Genomic DNA, 27,845 nt, shown 5'->3' with positions numbered 1-27,845 from the left:
AGTAAGTTTTTGTGGGAGTTCAAAACTGCAGTCTGCACACTCAAGGAACCATCAGGACTCAGAACTCGTCTTGGTCTGGGAGACTTCTGTTGTATGGAGTTCTTGCATACAGAAGAAAGAAAAAATCTCAGATTTAACTCACCCCAGCTACTTCAACAGATTTTTTTTTTAATTATCATTATTTCTATATAGTAGTAAAACAGGATTTTCCTTCAGTCCCAGACTCCTGCCTTGTACTTAACAAATAACAGTGCTATCTTCCTTGCCCTCAAAGAAAAAAACCCCTGAACAAAAAAGCAAAGAAATCCAGATGCACGGAACAGCGTTCATGGCTTCAGGTTCAGGACACCGAGTACACCCATGCCTTTTCAGGAAGGGAAGCTGCATGTGCTGGCAGAGAGTAAAACGGGAAGAGAACAAGCCATGCTTGATGCAGGGGATAAGGATTTTAGTTCTTCTTTTAATTATGTGACCCCTACACCTCATCTCCAAAGCTTTCCTATGACAGCCAAGCTTTACATCTAGGAGAATGCCTCACTTGGAGACTATTAAAAGGTCTTACCTTTTAATAGCTATGAAAGACACTCACTGGCAGTGTTACTGATTCTTAAAGATTTTCTAGGGTGTTATATGCTAAAAGTGCACATAACCTAACTTATCTGTAGCTTCATCAGTCATACCTGGTCATTTATAACACAAAGAATAAATGGATCTCATCCTTATAGCGTAAATTTTTCCTTTGTATTTTTATGCAAAACCAGCTTTTGAAACACACGAACTTAAACCTTACTAATAAATATCCACCACACTTCTTTAACCAGACAAGTAAATCACAAATATTCTGAAGGCTTAAAACAGCTGGTTAAGGTAGACACTTCATGTGACTCTATCTCCAGAAGCTATCGCTACAGATGACTAAATATGGAGAAAATCAAACAGCTTCACCACTATTTCTTCTGATAACTGTCCTTAATTTAAATAGAACTGTCCCCTTTGTGTACTTAGCATTATTTATTAAGCTGCCAGGAAGAAGGAAGTTCATCATTATCCAGAGGGAAATCTGAATATTTTTGCAATGAATTTTGCAGTGTCAGGTTCCTCCAAGGTGATATTGCACATTTTAGCACATTGCTTCCTATCCTAGAGTACTTCAGGATAATTAAAATCTTGACTGAAAACATTATTGGGTTCCACACTGACTGTGACAGTGTGCAGGCCAAGATTAAGCACATAGCACAAAGATGAAGACAGGATACTTCTTTTTATTTATTTTTCTTGTGCATACTATTATAACTCACAATCATTACCTCTCATGTTTTTATAACAGCACAACATTCTTTTAGGCAGTAAGTTAAACAAATTGTTGATATACATACTTTCTTTTACACTCTTTCAGAAGTCTGAAGCTCCTCTGCCTCTTGCTGAAGCTGCCTGATTGACACTTTAACGCGGAAATGCTTTTGATCCACCACCTCAGTCCAGCTACATAGACCTAATTTTCCCTAGAGGTCAAATGTTTCTTGGTGGAACCATGTCAAGCTGAATAAAAGAACTTTGAAAACCTACTCTTCACGTTCTAGACAATCATTTATCAAATTAGCTGCTGGGAATACCTGCCATTAAATACACTGTTGGACAAATGGCTTTTCTGTAAATTGCAAGACTTAAATGGAACTAGTTATTGCCTCACGCACTACTGATTAGCAACAAGATTTATATCAAATTCCAAAATATGGGTCAGATGTAGATGTGCTGCTACTGATTGCTTAGATACTATCAACTGTCTCAGCAAAAATCCCTTAAGAATTGTATGCTGTCACTGCATAACCACCAATCTTATAATTAACAACTACTGAAAGAATAATAAATGTGTCAAGGACTCTCAGAATGGTTATCACTACTGCACATAATAATTTAGAGAAAAAAAATTTTTAAAAGCCGTATGTATTTAAGCATCTTTGCTTGAACATTTTCTTTAACACTTAAGCAATCTTTTTCATCAGCAAAGATGTAAAAAGCGGTGCCATTTATTTATAGCAAAATATATTTGCCCATGCTTTGAAATCTCTCACTTGTCTTTTCTATTGCACTTATTCTCCTCTCCCCTTTTCTCCCCATAAGCGGCTTTAGAAGTATGTACTAGATTTTCATACACTCCAATAAAACTAAATAGAAAGAACTATCAAAGCACGCTACTTTTTCCAAATCAGATGTATTTATTATTGCAAGAATGTTTTATTGTGATATTATGCATCTGTTAATGTTTCTTTTCCTCCTACCTTCAAACAGAGAACAGATGAACCTAAAACTATTGTTTCAAGTGCCAGGAGATGTCAGATCAAGGAAACAGGGACTAATGAATTGAACCTTTTAAGATTCTTTCTCCCTTCTACACCTTTCCCTCTGGGAAACATACATTCAGCTAGTTTAGACAGCAGAAAAAACTGCAGTATTGCCTGAGGAAAGAGATGTGAAAACACAGAAATGCCTATAGCTAGTGAACATCATGCCTTTTCAACAATCAGTAAACAAACTGGTTTGTGATGAAAAGATTACATGAGGTCCTCCAGTAATGTTTCCTATCCACCACAGGAGGTTAATTATGTGGCATACACCTTTCTTGCCTTAAAGGCAGCCTCCTGAGCTTCATGCAAGGGTAGAAAAGTAGGATACTACCCAATGTATTCACAGACATTTCACCTCCATTCCTATGGTAGGGGCAGACTAATACTTGCATATGCCACAATATGAAGGAGAGAAGGGGAGGGGACGGGAAAGTGACAACTTCACCACATTTAAGGGTGAGGAAATAAAGCACACTCCCTACTGCCACATGCAAAAGCGGACACAGGTGCCTCATCCTCCTCTCCTTGCCCCAGAACGGCATGACCATACTGACTGCTGGGACTCGACATCATCAGCTCAAGGAGTTTCCCCCAGCTACTCTTCCACCTTCAGCAGGATTTCAGTGCCTGAAGGACCAGGAGGCTGAAGAACCAGGAAGGCTGATTTGCGTGTTGGCAAGAGGCCCTGCTAAACAGGGAACCGCTGGGAGAGTGCATTGGACCCTGCTGGGCCTCTGGAAGAGGCAGTGGGGAGAGGTGAGAGGTTTGGTGGGGTTCTGGAAGCTACTGGCTGGACCATGATGCTGTCAGTCACAGTCTGAAGGCCAACCTGTGGGTGAGGAGGTTGAAAGAGAAGTATACCAGGGCTCCAGGTTTGCTTGCAACATGAACACCTTTGGATTTGACAGGAGGACTCACCTGAGCTGGAAGGGGACTGGGCGTTTGTGGTGCCTGGGATGCAGTGCTGAGTCGCGGCTGTGGTGGAGGTGGGCTGCAGATCTGTGTAGAAACATGGAGACACAACAGCTGCTTTGTCTTACCATGACATGAGGGCATGTCCTGCATGGCCAGCCTGCCATTGAGTCTGAAACACTTTCCCTTTTTACACACACAAAGGCAGTTTCTGCCTAGAAAACCAGGCAATGGCACAGAAGAAACAACTCCAAATCACCCTGAGGAAACCCAGCAAAGGGTGCAATACTGCACATTTCCCTGGTTGCATTAGCTGTGCAGCATCCAGCAGTTTCTGAATAATCACCATTTGTCCTACAAAACCCAACTTTTATTGTGAAACCCAGTTTTAATTGTGAAATAGCACTAGAGTCCTCTATGTTAAAGGTACAAGGAAAATGCTGTTTCTAATGAGAAAGTAACACCAATTTATGATGCTGAATTTGTAACTCATTTTTTAATCTTGCATGCTAAAGTGACATAGAATACTTCGGCCTAAATTCCACAATTCACTGAAAAATGGGACTTAACAAAAATGTATCCTATTACAAGAGGTTTGAAGGGAAGAACAAGTACACAAAACAGTTGTGATTCCTCACATTTTAGGATTATGTAAAACAGGACAATTCTGATGGCTTCTGCTAACAAATAACACATGAGGAGTTTAATCCTACTCTTACTTGAGCAAAAGAGCAAGTGCCAACTGTTTTCTCTGGGAACTGGCTTGGACCTTGTCTGGCCACAATGTAAAAGATAATTTTAAAGATCTTGTGCATTTTCCCAAGAAACCAAATTTCCATGGCCTGTCTTTGTCTTATGAAAATATTTGATCAGAGATTGTATTCAGTACCTCAGATGTGTTTTTCCTGCATACGGAAACAATCGTAATCATCACCCACTCTCTTTAAGTCAGAGAATTTTGACAACTAAAATATTATCTTTTTAAAGCCTTTTGAAAACTTAACACAAATAATTCACAGATCTTTGAGGATTTTCATGGGAAGATGAGGAAGCAGACATGACTGAAGGTTGCCAGGGCACCACATACCAGTAACTCCTTGCAGGCTACAGCCCTGACAGCATTTTGAAATTGCTTAGCGGATTGAAAATAGAGGCTGTAGCTAAACAATTACTGTCTTGCCTAAGTCAGCCCATGTATCCAAACCACTCTTCTGTGCCAGAGAGGGATCAGCCAGGACAAACACCCAGGGATTTCTCTGCCCTCTGAAACATTTTTAAAATACCATTCTTGGAGGCAAGAGACCTTCAGCCTTCCAGAGTAATCACTTCTCTCTGACAGACAGACAATACCCTGTTACCAGCATGGGCAAACCGTTTCCTTTACTCTGAATTTGTCCTAAGTCAATATGAGGGACTATTTAAAACAAAGAATACAAATAACTTACATTTGTTTGTTACAGATGCTTGCTAATGTAAGAAGAAAGGAATGCTGTTTAAACAAATGACACCACTGTTTTTTTTCACAGGGGCATACAACCTTCTGGTGACACATAATTGCCTACATCATTTTGAGTTTAGACAGATGTGCTGATTTCTTATTTAATACTTGTTATGCCAGATCCTTATCTGCAGTAAATTAAAGCAGCTAGAGAGACCATTTGAGATATCTAGGTCAATTCATTTCTATTATAAAATAGGGAGTTCAGTGTTTTCAGACTCCAGCCACAAAGCTACTAATGGCCTCATTTTGTGATCCATATAGTAGAGGACAACAATGACAGGGCAGGTCTTCACAAAGTCATGTAAATCGACTGAAGATCCAACCCAGCATTTTTTCACTCAGCTTTGTTAGAGACTCCAGGTTCAGTCTCGCCCTATTGTGAATTAGTCCTTTGAAAATGAAAGGAGACTAGCATGCAGTGAGCAAGTATTTTGCTCAGCAGTAGCTGTTTGCGGGATTCTGTTCCTGCTCATTATCTGATAATAGCCTATGGATATTGAACCCCTTGAACTAGCTTTCTCTACAGCAGGGGTAAATGTACACATGAGCATATATACACACAGGCACATTTTGTAAGGAAACTCACCACTGCTAGAAGCATCATTGAGATTTAGCAGCCCACTTCCGAGCCCTCTGTAACTATGGTAACTGTAGGTCCCGTTTCCATTGATGTACAACACCTCCTGTGTGCTGGAAACAGCTGATGTTGAGTAAGTGACCTGGGCTGGCTCCTGTTTGTACTGTTTGTCAGCTGGAGCAGCCTCATCCTGCAAAAACAACGAGAGGTTTTGAATTATTCTTATGTTTCACTATTCATTACAGGGTCTTTTCCATTGTTAAGATTCTATATCTATTGGGTTTAGAATAGTATAATGCATGTTAAACAAGCACAGACATGTTTCTGATTGACCAAATATCAAAAGAAAAGAAATAATGGAAATAAGCAAGAACACAAGTTTCCTGCAAGTCTGAGAATATTTGTTTCTTTGTGCTCCACAAGCCAATCATACTGTTTCTCAAAAGAGAATCATAGAATCAGAACCATAAAACCATACATCTAGTTCCAACCCCCGTAGCACGAGCAGGGACATGTCCCACCTGATCAGGCTGCCCAAGGCCCCACTCAGCCTGGCCTTGAACACCTCCAGGGATGGTGCATCCACAACTTCCCTGGGCAACCTGTGCCAGTGCCTCACCACCCTCATAGTGAAGAAATTCCTTCTTATGTCTGGTCCAAATCTGCTCCTCTCCGGTTTATACCCATTGCCCCTAGACCTATCACTACAAGCCTTCCTCTCACCCTGAAGAGCTCACAGTCTCTTGCAAAACCCAACTCTGTCCAGAAATAACATGGGAAAGGATAGGAAAAAACCATTACTTTCTGAGTACAGGAATGACTCCTCCAAGCCAGAGAATCATATCTTTCTCAATAATACAAACAAAACCAGAATGCACCAACAACTTTTGATGTATCAGCCTTAGCAATCCGAGAAGGAACAGAGCAAAGGAATAAACCAGCATTTCCTCCATTTGCAGAGGGCTGAGTGTGTGTCTGTCCACACAAGAGCCAAGTGGTAAAAATACCATTACAAATGCGACTTGAAAGTATTTGTTATCTTGTCGTGTATGAGAAGTGACTGTTTATAGACCAAGAGTTCCCTTCATGTCCCCTGTTTGCCTTTTAGAAGCTGACATACTATTGAACAGGCTTTAGTGCAGCGGCCCTCCAACCTTCCGCTAAAGGAGATCATGTTTCAGGTAAAATTGTATTTTCCCCATCCGTGCTTACTGTAGCTACTGCTTAGAGCACCCCACCTCCACTCATGAGCCCAGAATGCCCATGTGGCCATTTTAATCACAACACAGGTGAAAAAAAAGAAAAGCATGAAGAGATTCAATGCATTTTAGTGGTTGGAAACAAGGAAAACTACCAATGTGCGACTGATCAGTCCACTACAGGGACCAGAGTGCCAGAATTTCTGATTTAGTCTGCAAATGTGTTTGAACTTGTCCTTTGTTTCTTTTAACTTGTAGACTTTTTTAATGGGCCTGATTTTACACTCCTATCTGATGAAAATATGTTTCATGATTTCAAATAAAATGGACCTATGGAAGATCAGTATTTAAAAACATAGAGGTGAGACTGTTGGCAGACCTCTTCGGAGTAGTTAACTTAAAAATTATCTGATAGAATTATCTCCCCTTTGTGTAAGGTTTTGCCCATTTTATGTCGTTCTCTTCTGCACAACCGTTTTATGGTTGTTAAATATAACAAACTTATTGAGAATGTTATAAATGATCTCAAACCTTTTTTACAGTATTTACTTAATAATAAGAATACATACAGCAGGTCAGAGGGATCAAATAGTTGTGTCTTGTCTCTCAGTGTTGAAGCAAAAAGGATTCTGAAGCAGCCTTCCTATCTGCATTAGAAACCACTGTCAGTTCTACCTCTCAAATAAGGCACCACCAACTCCTCTGAGATGAAGACATTCCTGTCTTGTAGATACTTATTGGTGAAAGAGACCTGGGCAAAACTGAGATGACTCAGGAGAAGGTATATATATTATTAATATTTTTTTAAATATTTAATACAGAACACTGAACCATCAGATAATTAATTCCATAAACAATCAGAAAGGGGCCTCTTGGGCATTAATATGAGCTGAGGCAAAGCTTTGCATTTTCAAGAGAGCTGGCCAAACTCCTCTCCTACACACTTTCTTAAGTAATCATAGCCTTAAACAAAGGGCCAAAATGGCAATGTATTTTTGCCAGGAATTCAACTTTAGTATCATTCACCTTTCATCTCCAAAGGTCACTGCTGTCTCTTATAAGAGCAAATGTATTATTTTCACTGAGAAAATATTCATAAGCCATACAGTAAAGCTCTATCTTGGCAACAAAGCTTAACTCATCATCCAAATCTTGAACACTCTCAAAGCTGAGATGTTCTGTATCTTTATATATAAAACAGATGATACTTCCTGCCATAGACTCACTCAGAATCTCATTTTATTCTTGCAAACATCAGTCAGGGATCTCCTGCAAATTTATCAAGGATCACGCTGTGTTCAAGGGGTGCAGTGCCAAGGGGACTAATTCCTATAGCTGAGCAGAGTACCTCAGGGCCTGTCTGCTTATCCCTACTGTCTGTGAATCATAAATCTGCTGTCCCTGGACTTACATGTCCTCCAAACCCCCTCTAAGTCAGTGCACTGAAAACCTAACAGTGTATTTTTTGCAGAGCTTATGCACTGATCTTCTAGCAGAGCACAGCAAGCAGCACCTGCCCAGAGGGCACAGCAAGGGTGCTGAATGCACGCTGGCACGTACCAGCCCATGCATCAGAGCACATGGCCAAGAAGTCGGAGACCAAGTACTGGCTTCTTGTTGAATACATGGTGAAGAGGCGGAAAATTTGGGATGCAAGGTCTTTGCTAGCTGTGGTGAGGAGGGGACCTGAACTCAGAGCTGCTATCTCCTAGCAACCAGGCTCAAAGCAGGCTCAAAACCTGGTGGGAGTCACAGCTGAAGCTGTGCCACTGTGTGGAGAGAAATGCGCAGTTCATAGGGCTACAGAGATAGCAAACAGAAAAGGAGTATGACTCAGTTCCCTTTTAGAGGAGGGCTGCCCTGGGAGGCTTCCAGCCTTGCTCCCTTCCAGCTATGCCTTAACACAAAATTCAGAAGCTGCTCTGAGGTTGGGAATCTGAGGTTGTGGCTGTGCTGCCAAATGGGGATCTTTGTATCAAAATAATCACAGCTGTGGTGCTCCATCCTAGTGGGGAAGGCACCCTCTGGAGGGGTGAAAGAGGCTGAGGAGGGTGCTAAGCCTAGGATTTCTGGTTCTGCTTATGAACTCTAATCTCTCAGCCACTATACAAAAGGTGGCTTCCTCTAAATACTGCATATATTTATATAAGGCAGAGCAATCACCTGTATCTAAATGATGAATAACTTGCCATACATTTCAGACATGAAATCTAGGCTTCACCTAAGCGCCTAGCTCAGTGCTTCAGGAGGACTAAACGCAGAAGCAGGGCAGGATTTTGGAGAAGTGTTTTCTGAGCAGGCTCAGGTGTCAGATAGCCCTGCTGGCAGGATTATGAACCATTAGCCTGGTCCCAGGGGATTGGTGTTACGTCTTGCACATACCCCTGGGATTTAAGCATTTTTCAGGAATGTTTTGTACTTCAAAAAGCAAACCACGTCTTTTTGCCTTTGCCTTCAGGATAAAGAAGCCAGGGCCTCTTCTGGGGAGGGAAGCAGAGAGAGAACATAAATATCATATTCACTTTTGTATACCTGAGATTTAGTCCACATGGAATAATTCTCTTTCTTTTCAGCTTAATTGCCTTTCATTTAAAGTAATTTAGAAATTAAACAAACATAGCATTGTTTCAGAACTGAGGTTTTTTTAAATACTGTGTTAGTCATTCAGCACTTCTAGTTTCCCCTTACATTATGTTTAAACTGGAAAGGCTTAATAATTTATTTAAAATGTGATTTAAAAAAATAATTTAATGATAACCATAAATAATTAGCTAGCCATTTCTTAATATGTTTGATCTACGTACCTGGAACATATACTGTCGCAATTTGTAACAAATTTATAAAACCTGTGAAGTATTAAGTAACAATTTTTAAACTATTTATAATTTACCCTTAATAAGAAGTATGAACAAGAGGTGGATAAAACATTTGCCCATTTAGAATTTGAATTATCCAGCTTCATTTTGTATATGGCAATGGAAATAAGTCATCCTTCTAACAATATTTCTCTCTTGAATTTATTTAGGAGAAGAAGTAGTTTAGGTCATGAGAGTATCCTCTGGAAAATGATGGATATCACAGAAATGCCAAAATACCTTTTAGGTACAAAAGCATGCTAAATTACAAAGTCGTCTGTTAGCTTGAACAAGTGGAAGCATGCAATACCTACTTTGATCCTCAACTTGCTATATATCACAGATATCGATGTCTCATTTTTAGGCCCAGATCTATACTAGGAGAACATATTTTTTTACTTAAAAGAGCAATTTATTTATTTTATTTTTAGCCATGAAAGCCATTAAGTAAACCTCTAAGGACAGTACATACCAAGAAAAGATTGCATTAAGTATTGCATAACCTGGATATTGAACAAACTCACCTCTCTCTGATATTTTGAGCAGCTAATGAATAGTTTAAAAAGTAATACCATCCACAGTGACAGAGATGCTGGTGCAGAATCTCACGAGTGTGGTACAAAGAGTGAGGCTCACCGGCAGCGTCCCTGACTCCTGCTCCCCACCCCAGTGGAGACACAGCTTTCAGATTTCTTTTCAGAAAGTCTGTCCTTTGTGGAAGCAACTCTAACAACGCCATTGTTCCTTTCAGTTCCCCATTTCCTTCACCACCACCAAAATAATAATAATAAAGAAAAAATAGCTTGTCAAAATAAAAAGCCCTGGCAAATCTGTGCTACATTGAGTTTTGATCCCATATATACACATAAGTGTTGGAAATTCTGTGTAGTACCATTAAGAGAGAGCAGTGCAAAATAGGCATTGCTAGCATGTAAATGTAAATCCCAAAAGGGAGTGTGCGTGCAGACCAACTCACATGGACAATACTAGCAGATGATAAAGCTAACGAAACTTCTGTGACACGAAAATAAATGGCAAAATCTAAAAGCAGCAAAGATGGCAACATGCATTTAACTACTGCTTTCATGAAATACAGTGTCTGCCAGGCTGACAAATTAACAACTCTGAGAATGACAGCTTTTAACTGCCCCTATGTCAAGGTGATTTTTTCCCACTCAATTAAAAAAAAAAAAAAAAGACAAAAAGGCAAACACATTTTTGCCTCATCTTGATACTTTCTTCTTAGTATGTTAAATGGAAAAATGTGGATTGCTTGTTGTTCTTGTCAATAAACACTTCTCTTGGAATACCACTTTGAGGCTAGAAAAACTCAAATGCAGATTAGTTTTTGAACAAATAGGCAAGCCAAGGATCCAATATTTGCATATGGTCTACCATTTTTCCAGCACATGAAAAAGAATGCACTCACATGAAAAAACAAAACATGCTTTCATGTTCTTTATTTTTTTGTTAGCCTCAATAGCTTGTAGTATGGCTTTAGAAGAAAGGAGATAATGTTTCATATATTTTTTCCATTTGTAACTCACCAATTTATTTTTATGATTTTTGAATCAAAAGTAAAATAAATAGAAACACATGATAAAACCACATAGCACTTTTCAAAGCACAACCAATTAATCCTCGCAATACTCCTGTTAGACAGAACTTTTATCACTGCTTTTCATATGGTGAGATTCTGGCAACAAAGAAAACCTTAAGCTAGCATTACCTAATACGTATAGTGTTTGAGTTCAGCAACCATAACAACATAACGGGCTTCTCTTTGTGTAACTTAATTTTTAAAATGATAGGAAGAAACTCATAAATTCCACCACAGGGCACCTTGCTAATTCCTCAGGGGACTGTGGGGCTGGGAGCTCTCTGCCCATCTCAGCTGTTGCGCAGACAAGCAGCTGCAGGGCTAAGTGGCCATCACCCTCTGCATGGAGCAAGGTGTTTAAACGAGGATGAGCCACAGGATTCCTGGGTCCCACTGCAGGGCACAGAAAGTGGGCCCTTCTTAGACACCTGGAGATCACCGTCATTTCTGGGCCCATGACCTGCTCATATATACTTCATGCTCTGTCTCTTCAAGCTTATTCCATACTGTCTCTTAAAAATTCCTGACTCTCCATCCTATTTTCTTTGCTTCTTTAGTTTTACCTCCTACCCTCCATCTCAGTTTATTTCTTCTTGCCTAGCAAATCCTAACCTTTCCTTTCCAAATAAGTCTTTTGACCCCTACTACATGAGCAGCTTTGGCAACTCAAGCTCTCTTGTTTTCTTGTTCATATTTAATCAGTGTCACATACACTGATGGTCTCATCTGAGATTTCCTCTACCTCCTCAGAGTCCTGGTAGCCTCTTAATCCCCCAAAATCCTGCTCCACAGGGTGCAAAGCTAGTTTCCACAATTAGCCAAGGCAGCTCTTTCTATCAACCTTTATTATTTTTCACTAGTGGTATCTGATCCTCTTTCACCACTAGTTCTTTAACATACTTGACCAGTATCTTTCACACCACTGGCCCCAATTACTCACTTCCTCATGCAATCCCATCTCATAATCTCACTTTTCCTTCATCCCTTGTTATTTCTGCTCCTGTCATGGTTCACTGTCCAACATTCCGCCTCTCCTTTCTGCACTGAGATCAGATTCCTAGTCAACACACTGAAATTTGAATAATCTGGGAATTTAGCAACTAAAATATTTTGACTATGTAAGCACATGCATCCAGTACCACATTGCTGGCATAAACAACACCACTATATTGTCAAGACCAAACCCAGAGCCTGGTTGTTTTTTTCTTTTAAGGAATAGTAAATACATTAAAAGATCAAACTATCCTTACAGGACAAATTTTTCCTCATTCTTCACAATAGCTGAAGTTTTCTCTGAAAGAGTTCAATAGATGGAAGGCATATAAAACAGTAAATGTAATCCCTGATGCTGAAGGTCATGAATATATCACCAAACTGCATGCCTCATATTATAATGGGAAATGCTGGGTAATCTTAATAAGTGATACTACCAACTGCTTGGATGACACACATTGTTCTGAGAGAACACTGGCTCTTCTATGAGCTTTAAATACATTAAATCAATTCCCTAGTGTTTGACCCAGCTTTTAATTTTATGACCAATATCCTGGAAGCCTAGACAGCTAAACTTTATTTTGGCACATCACATAGGAGGATAAATATTCCTTTAACACTGCAGTAAGGCTGTTGACTCAGTGTGTTTAGCAATAGTGGAAATGGGATTTTTGTGAATGATGGATGTAAGCTTTGGTTTCAGCTTTGGTATCCATTGCACATTCCTTCTCCTTGCTCCAGTTGCTAAGGTTTGTATTGGGGTTACTATTCACTAAATAAAACCTGTTCAAGACTAGGGAGGCCTGAACAAAATGAAATAGACCTACATAATTCACTGAGTTTGAAAACCAAATGAAGCTTCACAGCAGTCCTTTGCACTGGCTGACGTTCATATTTAAAGTACTGAATATTTATAGTCCTTCAAGAAGACAACATCTATTAATATTGTAAGAGGAGCTCTTCGAGTGAGATGTTAAGCATGGGGGCAAGGTAAAGTTTGTAGAAAAAGCTAATACTTTTTCTTAGACCAGAAGAACTTCTGTGCCCAGAATCTCATCTAGTAAAATACCCTCTTCCCTTATTTCTCTTACAACACAAAGAGCAAAAACCAGATTTTCAGTTGAAGTCAGCAGTTTCAGTACTCACAATGAGAAAAGCCAAGCACTTGCTACAGGTTCCCTGATGAATTTTTGCACAGAAAGGTGATTTTTGTCACCGGTTTGCCAGGCTACATCGTGTTTTCATCTCTCAAAGTGTTTTGAATGAAATTCTACAGAATTTCCAGTTCCTATTAAGGGATTATTAATCCAAAATTAACACCTACCCAAGATTTCAACTCAGCATATCAGACTCATAGCTGAAACCTGAAAACTGAATTGCTAAAATCTTCATAGTCTGTTCAGGAAAATATTTAAAACATCCCAGATATATTTTATCTGAGGGGCACAGTTATTCTCTTATAACTTTCTAAGACATATCTATAATTTTTTTACATATATGTGTGCATATATATAAATTATATGCACACACACACCATACGAGGGTACTTCTCCACCTCTCAAGCAAGTCACATTATTTTCTAAGATGATGCATCCATTGACAGTCCCATAACCTGTTGTCCAAAATAATCAGGATTGATAGATTTAAAAAATAATTGCATATCTGGACAGAGTGCTTCCCTTTAAGTTTAAATGCCTTTCATAAACAGCATTCCAGATCTTTGTCAGAGGATAAGGCACAAGAATTATGGATGAGGACTATGCACAACCAGCAGAGACACCCCTGGGTTTTCCCCAGAAGTACTATGATTGTATTTGAGAAAATTAGTTAAAATAGAACACAAAGTCAAGTTCAAATAATATCACAGAACTCATGCCAGATATTCTTCAGATTGGGAAGTATTTCAATAACTCAGGACAGGACATAGCAGTGAGATCAACAAGGCCATAACTGCTGTCCTTGGGCATGCACACTATTTCATCTCTTGTAAGGAACATCTGGGGGACTGCAGATTCTATTTCCTATGCTCTCTTATCAGATCTAAACCACGTTTTTCTTTGCTACTCTCTCTGCATTATTTTCTTCACTTTTACTTACTTAAATCAAGTATGTAAAAAAAATGACAAAGCCTGTTCTTGCGTGACGTACTACTCAATTTGTAGCTCAGTTGGAGCTAGGCATTCCAGCTAAGCTTAACATTCATCCTTTAGCTCTGAGTCTATCATCTTGTCATTACACAGAGAGTCATCAGTCTCAGCTTAGAGCTTCCTGACTCCTGCACAGAGAAGTAGCTGGCAGAGTAAGGAGCCATGACCATCTGCACGGAGCAGGGTGTTTAACTGAAGATAAGTCATAGGATTTGTGGTTCCCATTGCAGGATCTGGACGGTGTCACCTTCTTAACACCTAGAGATTGCTGCTATTCCCTTGCCTGTGACCTAGTAATGCATACCCTGTATCCTACTCTCCTTGCTGCTGTCATCTCACCATTACATGAACAGCACATCAGTCTCAGCGTAGAATTTTCTGGCATAGACATAACATCATGACAGTGCTCCTAGCATGCAGATACAACTGTATTGAACATGTTACTGCCTGAAGCCTACACATTAATAACAATTTTGCTGTGAAATAAATCCAGTATAAAAATGGTTCTCATATTTTAGATAAAAAATGTTAAATGTAATTTTTTACATGGTGAGGAAATACCGTTACAGTCTAATTGAGCTAAATCAGGTGTAATACAGAGTCCATTTAAGCATCTAAACTCCCTGTAATGTCAGTGGTTATGTGAGAACTTGAAGAGTGTCTATCAAAATGTTAAGTTAGCTGCCAAAATTTCAAGGATCTTCAAACTGTCCTCCTGACACAGAGTATAAGGTGAAGAAAAGAAAGCATCGTGCTTCGCTTTCAGACTTGAAGGGCAGTGGGTTCCTTTTGCTTTCAGGTTATTAACACCAAAATGAACTGCCAGCATCAGTGCTGTTACCAGCCATCAAAAATGACACAAGCCAGCGTTCACAGCAAATGAAAGCATGAGACTGACATGGCAAAAGCAGATCAAAATAAAAAGGTGCTATTCTGTAGAAGAGAGAAAAATGAACCTCACTCTTCTGCATTTCTGATAGAATGACACATTATTTATAGACTAGAATGGCTATGTTAACCTTATATAAAAGGTTAGTGTTTTCACATTGCAGTGTTTGAGCTGTGTTTTCCTCACCACTGCCAGTTCACCCACAGAACAGTAAATTTTTTTGGAACTACTCATATAGCTGTTGCAATGAGTTGTCAGAGAATCACTTTTGTTGGAGCAATAGCAAAGCAGAGGGATCACTTTCCATAGCCTACCAACTTTAGCCAGTTCATTATCCACCGTGATAGCAAAACAGCAACATGAGCCTTCAGAGGTCACCAGTGCTGCTGGTTGAGCACAAACACACAAATGAGCTACTCCTACAGTTTAGATAACTGTGATGCAAATTCACTGGGGAAAGAGAAACTGGGTTTTTGCTAAAGGACCACGTCTCAGTCCAAATGGAAAAAGATAGCATTTATCTTTTTTCTGTGGCACCTGAGATAAACTTACTGTTGTTTAGTGAATATCTAGAAAGTTGATTTTTGAATGTGCTTTCTCTGGTGTGATTTTTTCCAACAGGGACAAGGGAATATTAAAAACTGTAACTCAATGTAGCAATCACATTTGAGGAGTAATGATAGAAAGTGTCCTGCAAGGTAACTTTCTCTATAGCTCCTGCTGGTTTTGTCTTAGGTTACAGTTATTGTCCTTCACAAGGTATTCCATGTGTTAAATTGGACATGGTCATGCTCTTCATTTTTCTAGAGAATTTTAGTGTATGAAAAAAATCAGTTAGCTAATGGTTTCACCACTATTAATTGAAAGTTGTTTCAGCATACAAGGCAGGCGCATAGTCCAAGACCGCACAGTGTACTGCAGTGCATGCACAGCAAGGTCTTCCTCAATGCAATTTTAATTAACTAAACCAACCATGGCTGGTACCAGATTACAAACAGCTACAGGTATGTTAAGAGGCAGAACTGGACCTGGTTTGAATACATGAATTGTACCAGTGCCTTTGAGTCTTGGCAAAACTCTATGTGCTCACGGCGTATTTCACAAAACACACGTGACATTTCCTGTGGAGAAAGTGATACAAATTCAGACAATGGTGCCATGCAAAGAGCAGATGAGCCTTCAGGGCTACTGTTTTCTGCCTTGCAGAGGAACATGAGAGGAGAGGGGGCAGATGGAACTGTTATTCCTCTCTGTTGTATCAACGGAGAGAAGAGATTTGTTAAGGCTCAGGCCTCATACAGAATTCCTTCCTCTCAGCATAGGCAGAAAAAAGGTCTTTGCCTTGGACTTTACAGTAATTTACTGATTTAGGCCTTGTTTCAGTAGTCAACCTTGAGAAAACCCTATCAGCCAACATCTTCTTTCGAAAGAAAGCCATTTTCCCTGAATCACCAGTTCCCTCAGCCTGACACAGAGGATGGGACCAGAGAGAATATGAAAGGATCATTTCCTTCCCTGTGCCACCTCCTTAGATCTCAGCCTAAGAAAGCTCAAGGCACAGGACCATGGAATAGCAAGCTGCTCCTAAGAGAGCTCATTTGGAACGTGTGTGAACCCAAAAGTGAAGCACTGCATAACAAACACCAGGACCTAGGATGCCCCTGATGAAATTAGATTAGCTGAAAATCTGAAGAAAACAAAGGTAAAACTTCAGTAGAAATGAAGTACAGGTTATGTCATGCTTATTCTTGCATTGCTGCATATCCCCTCTAGTCCTTTCAAAGCCAATCTCTTTGCAGAGGCCAGCACCTTACAGAAGAACACGGCTACTGATCATTTTTGCTGCTTCCTCGTTGATGAGAGATACAAATGAAGAGGTCTGCATATCCGACCTTTCTTCCAAACAGAAACAACATAAACCACAAGAAAACAATGTAATATTTTCCCACCCCAAGAGCAGTTTTGCCTGCAGGTAATGGTGCTGAATGAATCAATGTACTGCTGAAACTGATGCATGGTGGCAAAGGCGTAGCAGTACTCCCTGCTGAACCAGAAGGATGCAAAGCGATAGACATTCCTCCGTTGCGGTGCATGCCTCTCATTCAGAACAAGCCCTGCTATTCCTCAGGCAGCTCCACTTTTATGATGACAATCAAACATTTTTCTCCGCATTTTTCATACTTAACATGTACTGTCCTCAAGAAATTATCTTAGTGAGAGACTCCTACAGCGAGAGACATTTCTGTTTCCCCTTGCCAACATGCCATTTTTTAGTGACTATGATGGGCTAGATTAGCATTACTTCTTTCAGTGCTGGAGGACTCTGGCACCACAGCACCAACAGAGAAAATTTTTAAACTCGTGAATCAAATGTTTAGAGAGCACACAGAGGAAAGTGTGTGGGAGTACTGGAGCAATACTTGTGCCAGCTTAGCAGATTTATTACTACAATATCATCACGGTCAACATAATTAAACCTCCCACGATAGGTCTCTTCATCTACTGCATTACAACTGATAACACTCCCACCCCTGACAGCGTATTCTCTTGACACAAATCAGCTTTCCATACACCTGCTAGCTCTGGGGTATGGAGATGTAACTATTCAAAAAGATGTTTTTGGGAAGTTATTGGCTGTAACTTGGAGTGTTTTTTCCTATTTTTCTTCTGCCTTACATTTTCTTTTAACGTTACATATATTCAACTCCAGGGCAGGGAAGAATGAATCAAAGTACTTCATATTAGATTCTAAGTGAAATTCTCCTTCATTTAGAAACAGAATACGATAGCCTAAATACAAAGCATTTGAGGTCAATGTTGAATTAACTTCCTTAGCTTCAACTAATTAAAATTATCTGTGTTCTGCTTTGAAAAAGAAAAAAAAAAAGTCTGCTTGAGTTTCCAGCATATTGCTGTATTTACAGCACGGTGTCTCTTCCACAGGTAAATTCTAGTGAGAGTTATGGATAGCTGTCTTTAAAAAAAACACAAACATAACAGTTTTCTTGTCTGTTAGAGAGTAAGCAATTACTTTATTTCATGCACTTAATGACTGGTGCTTTTTTACAACCATAGGTTGAGATATTTTAAAGCTACTTTGCCCAGTGTTTGATACATTTGATTACTAATTACTTCATTTCAAATATGCATTAAAACTTGAATTGTGTGTTTGTGAAAAACAATGCTTTCCATGCATTCAATGCAGGATGTCTGGTTTTGAACACTGCCTCAGGTATAAGTTGACTTTTATGGTTTAAAAGAAAAAGAAAAAATCTTTTAGAAATAAAAGGTATTTTTAAAAAAAACCTGACCTCCACACCCTGTCTCAAACTATTGAGTAGAAAGAAAATGCTTTGCTACTGAAGAAGACCTGCTCTAAATTTTTGACAGAATTTGGTGCACATCCTTTAACTTTAGTACCATGAGGGTTCTATATTTCAAAAGATTCAGCAGATAAGAAGTGAAGCTTTGGGTTATGGCCTTTTGATTCCACAATAATCAAACCAGAGTAGCATCCATTGGAAGAAACAAAGACATGAACTTCAGCTGGCGTTTGGAGGATGCACTTTCTGATTTGCTTCATTAATGGAGACAGTAAAACTGAAGCTTAATATTAAACACCATGAGTAATAAGCATTAAATTTGTGCACTGCATTACAAATCTGTTCCCCAAATATTCTCATTTCAGGGGAGGATTCTTCTGGCACAGTGCCCGGCCTGTTGGCTACAGCCTGTTTGGCTGTCTTGCCCTGTGCCTAGCCTCTTTAGCAGCTGGTGCTGCTCCCAGCTCCTACTCCTACAGCTTATTACATTTTTTTTCGTAGAAAAATATGTTTCTAAATTTAGTTTGGGGACATCAAGCCAATTGTTGAATCACAAACATGTTCCTGCTACCAAACATAAGCAGTCTGTGCATACGTTTCTATATATATTTTCTGCATGGAGAGTTGCGCTGTCGTAACCAAGCAATACATCTGAATACTTTGTGCAACTGATGCTTTGAATTTAGGAGTAACTTATGATTGTTAAAAGTCTTCCAAATCTACTAAGTCATTAACAAAAAACAAAATATGCCACTCTTGATAAATAAGAGTTTGCACTTGCATGCTGTGTTTGCATTGATTTTATTAAATTGGCCCGAACTCTGCATGATAAGAGGGATTTACTCACCAGAAACATTCCCTGCCTATGCTGTAGGCAGGAGGGAGGGTGTGTGCAATGAAATCATTAGTTAAACACAGGAAAGGATAGAAAAAAATCATGATATTAACATACTTGTCTCTATGCTAGAAACATCTGATGAGCAAGAAAATGCTTCACATTTAATATCTTCTTGCCATAGGAAAGGGAGAGATACGGAAAAAAAACCCTCTCTATTCCTGGCTTTCATTACGGGAGCAGGAAGAACAGAAGCCCTGACTCCAAAGCCTCCATCTTTGGGTCTGAGAAGAGCATTTTTATACCTACATTTCCACCAGCCTTTCCTCTCCTGCCTTCTTGACAGGTGATGGATATTGAAGACACAGGAGGAAAGGCTGTTTTGGTGTCCGTTCATTTTCATTCCACCTATGATAGGAAGGGGAAGTTCCTGACCAACAAACAACCCCACACTCCATTTCTGAGCCTTCAGATTAAACAACCTCTAGAACAGAAAACTTACATTGGCATCAACTTTGCTTCACATTCAAGACTTTATTGCAGCTTGAAGTGTTTAGAGTGTTCTCTGAAATCAGCAGCTTGAAATTCAACCACCTATGCTCAGCACAAAGAGCCTGGAAAATTAAAGCATTTTCTGATTTAATGATCTCTGTGTTGAGGTGAAAAATTAGCTGCTCACCTTACGGCCTCACTGTAAATCCAAGGCATGAAATTATTTGCAATTGCATGCCTTGGACATTATTCCTTTCCAACACATGTAGCAAATGCAATGTAAGTTTGGCTGGAGCGTGGAGGGAAGGGGTTGCCCTTTGATACTCCACAGTCCCTTCCAGCTGCATCTGCTAATAACAGAACCCCATCCAGCACTGCTGAAATCAAGAATTTTGCCACTGTCTTGAAAGGTAGCAGGATTTAAAATTACAATGCATACCACTTCTTTTCTTCCCCTTGACAATATAGCCAGTGCATTCTGGGTAGGAAGCTAAGTTCCCCAATACTAGTATGTAATTTGATCTCTTGACAATAATCCACATGCAGTTAAACAGTGCCTGCATAACATTTTGTGCCTCACTGGTTAAAGCATATCATTTGGAACCATAAAAGGAAGGCAAAGACTAACTCAGAAGTAAAATAGTCATTAGGTGGAGAAATTATGGAAGTGAACAAGGCCTGAAATGCAAACTAGCATGTGGGTATCCAAGGACATTACAGTCATCACTGATCATTTTGAACAGAGATGAAAGAGGATAAAGTACCAAAGTACAGAAATTACTCTGATCCTATTAAATATCAAATCACAAAGAGATGTCTGAATACAAAAAGCTATTATTAATAAAATTTCTGCAGTGTAACAGGCATTGAGCTCTTTGAAAGTTAAAGTGACTTTTTCCTATTGAGGATTTTGGGACTCCAATTTCTGTTGTTTGCCCCATGTTAAGTGAACTATCTGCTTCCCCTTGCTCTTTACTATTATCTAAGGCTCTGCAAGCCTCCCATTTTGAAGCAAAAATTGCTTTTGAGCTGAAATTTTTCAGGTTTTATGTAAATATACAGCAGAGAGAGTACATGGCCCCATCCCTCCGCACTGCTGCTGCTTGTGGTCAGCATGGACAAAGTGCCTTTTCTTTCTCATCCTCTAGAGCAAATTAGCCTCCATTAAACCCCAGAGGAAGGGAACTCCCGATGCTTCTCCTTCACCTCTAACAAGGACGTATATGTGATGTGCTTTTCCTGCATAGTGAATAGCTGTGGCAAGGACTCCATCTACCTGAAACAAAACCACTTCTTCACACTCCCTCTGATTCTCATCTTTCTGCCACAGAAATGCCACCTCAGGAGGTCATTCTCTAGTGTCCACTGGGAGATATTTTTGCATAACTCCCTTTCTGTAACCAATGTTGTTTAAATCTGCCCTTGATACAAAACCAGAAAATATAAATAAGAGAATAAAGAGAGCATTTAAGAACCCTAAAATTTGTTTCTTCCTTCCCCCTGAGAGCTGCAGTATGCGCTGATCAGGAAAGAGAACAGCAAACACACAGGGATACAAATACATATCCTTCTTTCCTGCTGTGTGTGAAGACTAACAGGGGAAATAACCACTCAGTGTCAAGATTTAGAGGCCGTGTATTACTGGCATAGCTGAAACACAAATTATCTGTCTTCAGATACAAAAGTTTAAAGGTCTCTTCCCCCTCACTGCTGAAAGCCAGATACAGTGATCCTGACATGGAGGTCCATGCCCTCACTGCAATTCAGATTTTTAATTAGTTTCTTCCAAAACAGTTTTACAATTACCCGTAATTTGTCCACCAGTAATTTCCTTTCTTCTTAACAGACACACAAACTCTGCCTGGTCTAAAACAGTCAGACGTTTGGGATTTTTTTTAAAAAAACTGCTATTGAAGAGACTTTCTTTAGGTCAAATCTCTCGTTACGTGCAGAGAAATAGCATATGGAAGCAGATCATTAGCATCTCCTTACAAATCTCAATTTCTTTAAAAATGGACATTTAAGAATTAAATATAAATGGAAGGAAACAGAGTAGTGGTGATTTCCAAGTGGCAGTACATATGCTCGCATTAGCACAGAACCTGTACCCAATCTGCAACCAGCACTTGTCTCAAGCTGCTCTATTCAGGTTGCTGCTATGACAACAATCCAGAGGCAAATGTCAGGTCAGCTCCCAGCATATGCATCTAGGCCATAATTGCTTTTCAGAAACCTAATAGCCACCTACTCCTACTCCTCTAACAGCTAAAACAATACTGTTAAAACTATTAAATGCTGCAATATTCTTAACTTTATATGCTACTAAAGCACTGAAAACTTTTGTTTTGCCTTTGTTTTATCCCCCAAACTAGATCGAGGGTTAAAAGTGTGTTTAAAGTGACTACTTGCAAATTTGTGTTCATTTATTTTTCAGTGTAAACCTGGGATCATTAAACTTTCTCTTCCTTGGGGGTTAGATATTATCTTTCACTCCACCACGATGATTATTGATGTTTAATTTGCCTGGTTACAAATCATAGCATGGAAAAAAGTTATAGCTGTCATTTTGATAAGAGGTTTCTTAAAAAATGCATTCGGTGTTTATCATAAAGAGCTCCTTCACAGCATCGTAGTGCATGATATCTTATCAACTTGAAAAGATCAAATAATCAAAGACCTTTTTTACTGAGTTTAACTTTTATAATTAAATAAACTGGAAGCTTCCACAAGACTCAGAAATATAATCTGCACATTCATCCTAATCCTGTTTATCCTAATCTTATATCATATACTTTAAGCTTATGAATATAAAAAATAAGACATTTAACATTTATATGGAGGGAACCCTTTTCAGATGTCTAGCAGAGAGTGAAATGCTTGAAGCAGAGATAGAAATGAAGTAATACTCCCGCAACTGCAAAGTTGCCTTGCAGCCTTCTCTAAACACTATCACGTGTGAACAATCAAAGTCATTCTGCATATAACTAGTTTGTTCAGTGAAAGGGAAATTGTCTCAAGACATACACACATCCTATTCTAACAGTTTCATTGTATTACTCCCATTTGCCTTGTAAATTGTGATGAAGAACAGCTGAATTAAATCAAATACAAATGTTACAAGAAAAGTACTATTCTGATGTCTGTGCAGTGAAGGTATAAGGACAACACCTTTGTCAGGCTCTACAGTTGTCTGACTTGCTATTTTCATCTAGTCTCTGGAATGAAAAGAAAACGTACCTTTTAAATTCACATGTAAAAATAAAATAAAAATGCAGAAAATGTTTTTCCTGTCACACATATTCTATAAAAAAAGCACTCTGTGAAGAGTCTACTAGTTTAAAAAGCATCAGCTCGGGCTGAGAAAAGCCTTTGTTAGCCTGGGAGACATGCAAGACAACTTTCATTTTCCTCTTGAGTTTAAGATCTCTTTGGGCTCAACTTGTCATTTGCCTACGTAACTACAAAAGAATCATACATTGCATGTCTGATTACTTGGAGCATAAGGATGAAAGAAGCACATACAGCTCACTCCTTTGACTACCCAAAACCCTGTGCGTGCTATGGTAGGCCTTCAATGATACTACTGACTGAGATGGAGGTCAAATTGCTAAAATAAAATCAACTGAATCCAGGAGAGAATCCAGTCCAGTGGTTTTGCAAGCATATAAGATCACAACTCTCCTATCTACAAACACAATGATGAGTTCTCAAAAGACCAGATTCCTAACTAGTACAAAACAATGTAGTGCCAATGAAGCTACATCAATTTTCTAAATGATCTGGCCAATGATAAACAACATGTCCATAAAAAAGGTTCATACACTTCTACAGACATGGTATTCTATGATTCAGTTCTTCTGCTTTCCCTTATATCCATAATTCTAAACAACTAAATGATGAAACAAAAGTCAGCTGCTGTAAAAGCGACTTATGTCTAAATAAGGGTGAAGGCAATTTTTTCCTAGCATCTTTGTTATTTGTTTTTCAGAAGGAATATTTCCCCTTTTCATCTTCCTTAGTAAAAATAAAGGCACAGATCCTCTCTCATACTGATGTATGCAAACCAGTATTTCCCCTCAGGTCATCGCTTGAAGAATTATTATTGGTCTCTGATTTCAGACAGCACAGTAAGATTAATTGACCTCCACTTTCTACAGAGCACCATAGCCAAAAAGTGTTCCAGGCTGTTTTACGATGAGGTTTTAAGAAAAAAACAGGTGGCCAAGAAGGCCAATGGCACCTTGGCTTGTATCAGTAACGGAGTGACCAGCAGGTCCAGGGAGGTTATTCTCCCTCTGTACTCAGCACTGATGAGACCGCACCTTGAGTACTGTGTTCAGCTCTGTGTCCCTCTCTCCAAGAAGGATGTTGAGGCTCTGGAGCGTGTCCAGAGAAGAGCAACAAAACTGGTGAAGGGGCTGGAGAACAAGTCCTATGAGGAGTGGCTGAGAGAACTGTGGTTGTTTAGCCTTGAGAAGAGGAGACTGAAGGGAGACCTTATTGTTCTCTACCACTACCTGAAAGGAGTTTGTAGAGAGGAGGGAGCCGGCCTCTCCTCCCAAGTGACAGGGGACAGGACAAGGGGGAATGGCCTCAAACTCTGCCAAGGCAGGTTCAGGCTGGACATCAGAAAAAAATTTTTCACGGAAAGGGTCATTGGGCACTGGCAGAGCCCAGGGAAGGGGTTGAGTCACCATCCCTGGAGGTATTTAAAAGACGGGTGGATGAGATGCTCAGGGGCATAGTTTAGCGGTTGATAGGAATGATTGGACTCAATGATCCTGGAGGTCTTTTCCAACCTTGTGATTCTGTGAAAACTACACGACGTGTATACCTGTTCAGAAGAAGAAACTGACAACAGGCAAGTTCTTAAAATGACACTTCCTTTTTTGTGACTGACATCAAGCAGAGCCACAGAATGTATGCAGCCACAGCCCACAAAAGCATTCCAAACCTCTGTTCGCTGCCCAGGACAGTAATGACAGGATGACTTTTTCCAGATTTTCCTACTTATTTAACCATTATTCTTTCACCCAACCAAGTTACAATTTGGTTTGTAAAGTGAAGGACGCAACAAAAGAAGTTATCCTGTTCACCATGTGTAATGAATTCATGTTAAAAGGGCTGTATTTCAGCTCTACTTCATTTATTTGATTGCTCCCTTGTTGATAGCAGTCCAGAACCTCCACTTCAGTGCAACAGCTTCACACAGTATATTGCTAGAGATGTAATAAGGATCTTGAAGGATTATCTCAGGAGAGGATCCCAAGATATCGCTCACATGATATCACAAAAAAATCTTAAGGACTCATATAACGTCACTTCTATCTCTGAATGAAGCAAGTTATAAAAAGTCCATCCAATTGTTATTTCTACATTTTTTAATTAACTGTGATGAAAAAAGTTCAAAATTCAGGACTGGAGACACCCATCTTCAGTATCCAGACTCAACATGAAAGCTCTGCCATTGCCTCTGTACCCAGTGCCTGATCTGGACTGTATAAAGATCAACCAAATCCAGCCCAATGCCATAAGCATTTTGGGCAGTGTATCAGTAAACCTACAGAATTTCAATATATAAATCTACAAAATCCATGCAAGGGAATAAATTATTTTTAATATCAGGCAGAATTTAAAAATGTATGCAACAGAATGCCTCAGTCAGGTAATAGGTGTCAAATATGTAACTTCTCGGTACTTAAGCTACAGGCCAACCAACAGAGCTTGATCTCAAAATAATGAAAATGCACTGAAGCTAAAGAGAGCACTTGAGTAAAATCTAAGAGTCAGACAGCTGTGCATTACAATTCAAGCTACCATGACCGAGTAAACACATTTATATTTCTTACAGAGGAGTCTCAGAAACAGACAATGTTTTTATTGTTACAGTTTCAAAAACTATAGGAAGGCACTATTTCCTGACAGACAAAATTATATTGAAACTCCCAAAATGAAATTAATGATTGCCATGAAAAAAATCTAATTTTGAAAATGAGTAATTGATACCAGCGAGACCAGTTTTCATTGACTTTTTTTAAAATTTATTCAAGAAATAGACAGATCATGTGAGTGGAATTTGAAGCATATAGGTAGAATATTTCTTTGTCCTGCTGCCAACTTAACTTTAGTAGACTTAACAATATTACTGGTTCAGGGCTATATTGAGCACTGTTGGTCTTAGAAATAATTCTAGAAAATCATTCATAAAGTGTGGCACTTGAATGCATGCAGACACACAAACACAATTGGAGAAGTTTCTTCTGAACAAAACTGCACAGGATTATAAGAATGTAAAGCCAATCTTCCACATTTAATACTTGTGAAAGAAACAGCAAATAGTCACGAGTATGGCCAATGTCCTATCAGTTCAAAATTAAAAATGAGCTCTTAGAAGTTTCTGTGGTTTTGACATTTAAGCTGGTTCTTTTTGCTGAGCAATAATTGAAATAGGTCTTCATCAAATAGCTGTTAAAATTAACACTATAGGCAAAATCATATTTCATTTGGAAATTCGTGTTATTTGACGAAAGTACACACTTCCACTAGGGATGCCCATGCAACATGCTCAGAGACTGTGTTGTGCCAGGGAGAGGAGGACAAATGGAGGAAAGAGTATAAGCAAGACAACAAAAAGACCTCAGGAAGTTGCTGAGGTTTTTCCTTAGCTTCAGGATTGGGCAAACACTCATTTTTTTCTTAATACACTCATGTTTTAGGGGTAATAGTCTGAAAAAGGTGGTGGTGGAGATGAAAATTACACATCATTTTGTAGTAGACCACCCCTTCGAAGAACAAAAGGCAGACCTTCACTGTGCAGCATGCAAAAATAAAGCAGCTTTAATGCAATGTTTTCATCCAGCTTTGAAGGAAACTGCTGAATGAGGGCTCTTACCCGGTCCTCTTATCTATCTACTTTCCAGGGCTATCTAATGCTTGTCCGCCATTAGAAGATCTCTTGTCATAATTTATGAAGTGGTAATTTTCATTTGCCAAATCTTATTTCCCCTTTCGTCCTCCCAGATTTCCACTGAAGGGCCCTCAAAGTCTGGGTCTACCCATTGGTATAATGTCCAATTTTGTAAATTTCCATTTAAAGGAAAAATAGGGACTTGTTAAGAAGAAAATAGTTTTTTGGGGTTTTTTTTAGAGCTATGTAACAGCAAAAAAACACATACTGAACTGAGCTTATTCAACATTACTCTGTTTAAGAAAAAAAATCCAATGAAAATATTTCATTTTGGATATATGTAGGAAAAGTGAAGGAAATTTAAAATTAATCAAAATGAAAAAAAAAAATAGGAAGAAAAGAAGGAGAGAGTCTTTTAACCTATGAGGGGCTTTCGCTGGATGTGAGGATATAGGTCCACTTCCCATCCCAGCAAAAAACCAAGCATGGTAGTGTGTTAAATGCCCTACTCAGAAATATTCTGGAATGCTTTGCTCTCAGTCTAGTTTGTTAATGTCACATTCTTGGAATAAATAATTAAATTTCAATAGAACTGTGGCTAGAACCAAGGTTTTTCTGCTTCTCTAATGACTTAACTATTTTGCCCTGCAGGGCAAATTTCTCAATATAAGTTTTATGAAGCTACTTAACACATATTCTCATAATATCTTCCAGCAAAGACTATTCAGCAAAGCTATCCTGAATTCACAAATAGTTTTGCAAGCTCCAAAGCTACATCAACCCAGCTAATTTACTGCTTGCTGAATCAAACGGCTGGTGCTTCTTGAAACTGTCTCAACAGTATTCCCAGAACTCACTGCCAAAAAAAAAAGGGCAGAGCTGAAGGAAGCAGAACCCAATACCTGTTCTTCGTAGGCAGATTTGCTACTTGAACATCACAGTTGTAATTAATGTGGTCAGTTTAGAGCCATTCTGCCTACAGATTTTTCATTCTGTAATGAAAGTACAGAAATACCCCTCCTCTCAACAGTAACTGTTACCAAATACTTCCGCGATACTAACACCACAAATAAAAGAAGAATATTCCCATTAATATGCTTTTCTATTTCTGTCTACAATTGGTTTTGTTTCAACATCTCTCTGGCTACCTGAGAGTACTATGGGATTCTCATTTAAATCACTCAAAAACTCTGCCTCACCCTGTCTAGACCAAAGAATTGAGCCACCAGTTTTGTGCAATGAAACAAACCTTATGTTTGCACGAGTCTTT

At 39.1% G+C, this 27,845-nt stretch overlaps 1 protein-coding gene across 6 annotated transcripts in view; it reads right to left on the bottom strand.

Annotated features, from left to right (window-relative positions):
• The window catches only part of NOL4 (nucleolar protein 4), a 199,876-nt gene that overhangs the window by 11,354 nt on the left and 160,677 nt on the right, over positions 1 to 27,845 (bottom strand). For all 6 annotated transcript variants that reach the window (XM_054059343.1, XM_054059339.1, XM_054059341.1 and 3 more), the window contains 2 exons: positions 5,345 to 5,525; positions 3,264 to 3,344 (listed from right to left, as the gene is read on the bottom strand). In XM_054059343.1, the coding sequence (XP_053915318.1) occupies positions 3,264 to 3,344; positions 5,345 to 5,525 (262 nt within the window). The remainder of the gene's footprint in view (positions 1 to 3,263; positions 3,345 to 5,344; positions 5,526 to 27,845) is intronic.

This window comes from Cuculus canorus, chromosome 2 (genome assembly GCF_017976375.1).
Source record: "Cuculus canorus isolate bCucCan1 chromosome 2, bCucCan1.pri, whole genome shotgun sequence".
In the NCBI taxonomy this organism is placed as follows: Eukaryota; Metazoa; Chordata; class Aves; order Cuculiformes; family Cuculidae; genus Cuculus; species Cuculus canorus.
The sequence above is the reverse complement of the archived record's forward strand: the minus strand, read 5'-3'. Positions and strand labels throughout refer to the sequence as shown.